The 4,422-nt window shown below is 36.6% G+C and overlaps 1 protein-coding gene across 1 annotated transcript; it reads right to left on the bottom strand.

The window, feature by feature from the left end:
- Positions 1–560: 560 nt before the first annotated feature.
- Positions 561–4,078, bottom strand: LOC131027356 (high-affinity nitrate transporter 2.1). Its single transcript, XM_057957391.2, has 3 exons — positions 2,970–4,078; positions 1,729–2,135; positions 561–1,289 (listed from the first exon to the last, which is right to left on the bottom strand). Exons 1-3 carry the CDS (start codon positions 3,726–3,728, stop codon positions 911–913), a joined length of 1,545 nt encoding a protein of 514 aa, XP_057813374.1. The 5' UTR covers positions 3,729–4,078; the 3' UTR covers positions 561–910.
- Between the last annotated feature and the right edge of the window lie 344 nt (positions 4,079–4,422).

The raw sequence follows: 4,422 nt of genomic DNA, 5'->3' as shown, positions 1-4,422 counted from the left end.
AGGTTGTTTCACATGAACTAACAAGTGGAACAATTCAAATACTTACAAACTTGTTGGAGTTCTTTGAAAGAAAAAATTGAAAAAATAGTAAGGTTACAAACCCCAATGAGCTTAATGTCATGGGGCTCCCAGTTATTCAAAATTCAGTTGATCAAAGACTACTTTAAAAAGAGACAACAAAACATAATGCACAATTGAGCTGAAATTCATCCATAAAAGATTTAATATCATTACCTTATTGTATACTTAATGTACAAATTTATGTGCTCTCTTTAATTCTATCTTCACTATCATTTACAAACAAAATTATAAAAAACAAGAAGAATTATTTTAATAAAATCAAAATTAATGTAAAAACTTCTAAATGATCCTTGAAAGCAATACCAAAAAAAAAAGTTGAATAAAACCAAATAATAAAACCCAAAAAAAACTAGATATCCTTACGAATCCCAAACCATTAAATTCACACAAGCCACCCAAGAATTCTTTTGCCAATTCTAAACCTTTTTAAGGTCTTGTTAACATGGTTTAGATTAGTGAAGGATAATATTAGTTTCGGATTTCAGAACGTTCCAATGATTATTGACTCAACTATAATGCATTACAAGGAAAATAGAAGTTTGTGGAGGACAGAACAGTTGTTCACAAAATCACAATGATACAAAACATTTTACTCAAGACTCCTGAATCTTTATGACGCAATTACTTTTGCTACTATATTTTCTCTCACAACCTGTAACCCATAACCCACACATTGAAATGTGTAATGGTAGGCCCAACTCCTCCTATCATTCAATATACACGCTTTATTATGCAGAACGATCCCTTAATATGCTGTCTGCCACCCTAATCATTCCAAAGCAAAGATATGGTGTTTCTACTTTTGGATATGTCCATATTAGGATGATCTTCACCCATGCTGAGGCGTTCTTTCTGTTGGAGTTGAGGTACAAGCCAGACTCGATCTTTTTCCTCTTTCACTTCGACTATTGTCTGCAAATTTCATGCTCATTTTGTCCATTCCTGTTTGCTTTTCAGTTTCAGACCATTCTGATCCATAATACTTCTCCTCACTAGCATTCTCAGACTTTGAAGGTGAAAAAAGCATTCCTCCCCACTGTGGAAAATGCAATCCCAACAGAGGCATTGTGCAGGCAATGATCATGACACCCATCAAGCTGATTCCAGTCTCATTGGAATAGTTGGAGTTGAGGAAGAACAGAAGCTGTGTTACCATGGATCCCACATTTCCCCCTGCTCCTGCCATTCCAGACACTATGCCCAATGACCTGCAATTATGTTTACAACATGCACAAAATTTGTATTAGTTTTTAGCAATAACACCTTTAGATGAAATGCTCAGGCAGAAAAGAGTGACAGAATGCTAATGTATTAATGGAGACAGATAAATTCAAGCTTGCTCCTGTGAAATCAAGTTATTTTAGATTTGAAGCACAAAAACTCCATTATTTTACTTGAAAAAGTCTTTCCCCTCAGATCAGATACACCTAAAAATTGTATATCTTGAAATGGCTCCTATAACTTGAAAGAATCCTCACATCTGCATGTTTTTCTCCATTAAAGTTGGATATATGTTTTCCATATCTTGAATCATTTATGAAAACTCTGAGAAGAATCTTTAATTTAGTTTTATGTCAGTCTAAGCTAATGAAAAAGATGGAACCTTGATGAATCAATTCAGTGGCAATGGAATAACAGAATGCAAACCTTCTAGATACAAAAGGAACTATTCCAAAGGTCAGACCGCAAGATGCTTGAACAAACATGGAGAAGATCAGCATGAATGTAATAGAGAGGCTCAGTGAATTTGCCTTTCCTAACAAAACACAGAACACTCCACCCATAGTCTGAATAATCCAGAGAGCCCATATTCTTCCTCTCATGCCATACCTACGTGCTACAAGATCAGACAGTATTCCCCCAAATGGGCGGGTTACTAAGTTGGCAAGCCCGAATGTAGATGCAATTATGCCTGCAGTGTGAAGATTTAGATCAAATCTATCGAAGAAATACTGTGCAATCACATTGTCTATGGTAAGTTCTACTCCAAAACAGTATCCATAGGTAAGAGCCAGGATCCAAACCCTGTAGTTCTTTATGGCATGCCAGACAACCTGCACAACATTTTAGAATTGAGTGACTGGGTTAATATTATTCATGTAAATGTAAAACATTTTAAAGTGCAGATTTTGTTTTCTATATCTAATTGTGTAGATTTTTAATGTCCAACATTTCAGATCAAATTTTATGATCCATAATCGAAAAAGAAAAATGTGCAAGTTTATTCTGTCTTATCTTGTGTCATGATTTAGCTATACAAACTAAAGGTATACAAACTAAAGGCACACCAGTAAATCAGAAAACCCATTATCTTTACAAAGTGTGATTGAGTTATGCCCACCTTCTATAGTTGTTAAATTGGTTATAACAATTTACTATTAATTGTTAATCGTTATTAGTTGGGAAGTTTCCTTTATAGTTTTACTGCTTTTAGGCAAAATCAAACAAATCAACTTTCCATAAAATCTTTGCATCAATCTTTCGACTTGAGCCTTTCCTTTCATTCTTTTGTTTTCTGTCTTTTATCCTGTGCTCTTAAAACTCACTAATATACATAATTTAAAATTCACTAATATACATAATTTGAGAATGAAAAGTGATAGAATATTTCTTTTGTCACATAGTTATTCAATTTTTTTGTATTAATATGATCCGTAATGCTGGTGTGACAGGTCTGACATCACGTGGGCTGGGAAGACCAAACCTCATGACCTCATACTTTACCACAAGAAGTTCTTGTGAATCGAACCAGACCCCAACCCACATACTTCTCCAATCTAAAACAGAAACAGAGCTAACGTTTTTTTAAACTGTTATCTCTGTTCATTACTATCCATGCATATATTTGTAATATCATCTTGAAAGTGCTTAACAGAGAGATTGATTACCTTTGACAAATTGTCTTTTGCCTTATCCCCCTGTTTATGAAGAGCTGCATAGTTACCATCTGGCAGATCCTGTCCAAAGATGAGCACAATGAGTCCCACAAGAACTAGAGTCAGTCCAGGTACAAAGAAAGCAATACGCCATGCAGTGAAGCTGGTGGAACCTATGGATTTGCGAATCAAATCATAAACCAGAGGCATCACTAGCTGTGTTGCTCCTCCTCCCATATTTCCCCACCCTGCTGCATTTGCGTTTGCACTACCCACAATCTTAGTATTGAACATTGAGCTCATCCAGAATTGGCATGACACAAAAGTTCCTAGTGAAAATCCTATGAAGAATCTGATGAGGATAAAGCCCTGTGCAGAAGAGATTGTAGCAGCAGCAAAAACAGCAGGGGCAGAGAGCATGAGGAGAAATGCACACCCATAACGAGGGCCTACTATGTCACATAAAGCTCCCATCGCAAGCCTTGAGAATATGGAGCCCGAGACTGATGCTATGCCTGCATTGCCTATGTCCCTCTTGGTGAGATTGAGATTGTCTCTGATGACAGGTATCAAAGGAGGAGCAGTGAATGTGGAAAGAAAGCAAGTGAAGTAGGAGATCCAGGATAAGTGGAAGGCTCTCATATGGGGTTGGGCTATTGAAAAACGCTTGAATTTCTTAGCCTTGTGTTCTGAATCTACTGGGAGATCAAAACATGGACTTGGTATTGAAGTAGTCTTGTGCACTGGTTCCTTCACAGCCTCTGGATCCATAGCCTCAGGATATGGGGTTACTATACTACCCTGTTTTGCAGGTACCTTTTCTTTACAGGGAAAACCTCTAAAAGCAATTTGTTCAGTTCAGACCAAGTGCTACAGAGAGGTAAATGAAGTTACAGAATTACAGAAGGAACAGACATATCTAAGGATTTGAACTCCAAATTGATGCAGTGTTTAAGCTTCTGCGACTCACAATATTTAGAAGTAGGTAGTTATGGAGAAAACTGTATATGGTTGCATAGAACAGGGGAGGCAACATCTGCATTTGGAATCTCATTGGAGGTGCATCGTTTTCATATTACGATGGGTTTCTAAGGTGGTTCTAGATCGAACGTTCTGCGGGCCCCAGTATCAGACTTTTGCAGAATTTTGTATACATTTTTAGCACATCCTTCTTGAGGAAAAGACATTAAAATATGGGTTAGTGTTATTCTGGAAAACGCTCATTAGGGATCCTATTCGCTCAGCTACGCCATACAATATGGAATTGTACCTTTCTCAGAGTGGAATCAGCATAATGGATAAGAGTGGAATTAGCATAATTGATAAGAGTGGAATTGCATATGTACTTTTTGTCTCCTGTAAAATAGAATAATACAACTCTTTTGTAAAGTGGAAAAATTACACAATTTAAGAAAGTGGAGTTACACAATATAGATTTTAACTCTTTTTGGTGAATCAAGTTGTG

The sequence above is a fragment of the Cryptomeria japonica genome, chromosome 3 (genome assembly GCF_030272615.1).
Source record: "Cryptomeria japonica chromosome 3, Sugi_1.0, whole genome shotgun sequence".
In the NCBI taxonomy this organism is placed as follows: domain Eukaryota; kingdom Viridiplantae; phylum Streptophyta; class Pinopsida; order Cupressales; family Cupressaceae; genus Cryptomeria; species Cryptomeria japonica.
Note: the sequence above shows the minus strand (reverse complement) of the source record. Positions and strands in the feature narration are given on the sequence as shown.

Bases quoted from the DNA above. Each gene is read 5' to 3' on its own strand.
- LOC131027356 (XM_057957391.2), bottom strand. From the start codon at position 3,728: ATGGATCCAGAGGCTGTGAAGGAACCAGTGCACAAGACTACTTCAATA. The intron at 2,136-2,969 runs GTAATCAATCTC...AATGTTGTGCAG, and splicing joins CAAAAGACAATTTGTCAAAG to GTTGTCTGGCATGCCATAAA. The intron at 1,290-1,728 runs GTTTGCATTCTG...ACATAATTGCAG, and splicing joins GTTCCTTTTGTATCTAGAAG to GTCATTGGGCATAGTGTCTG.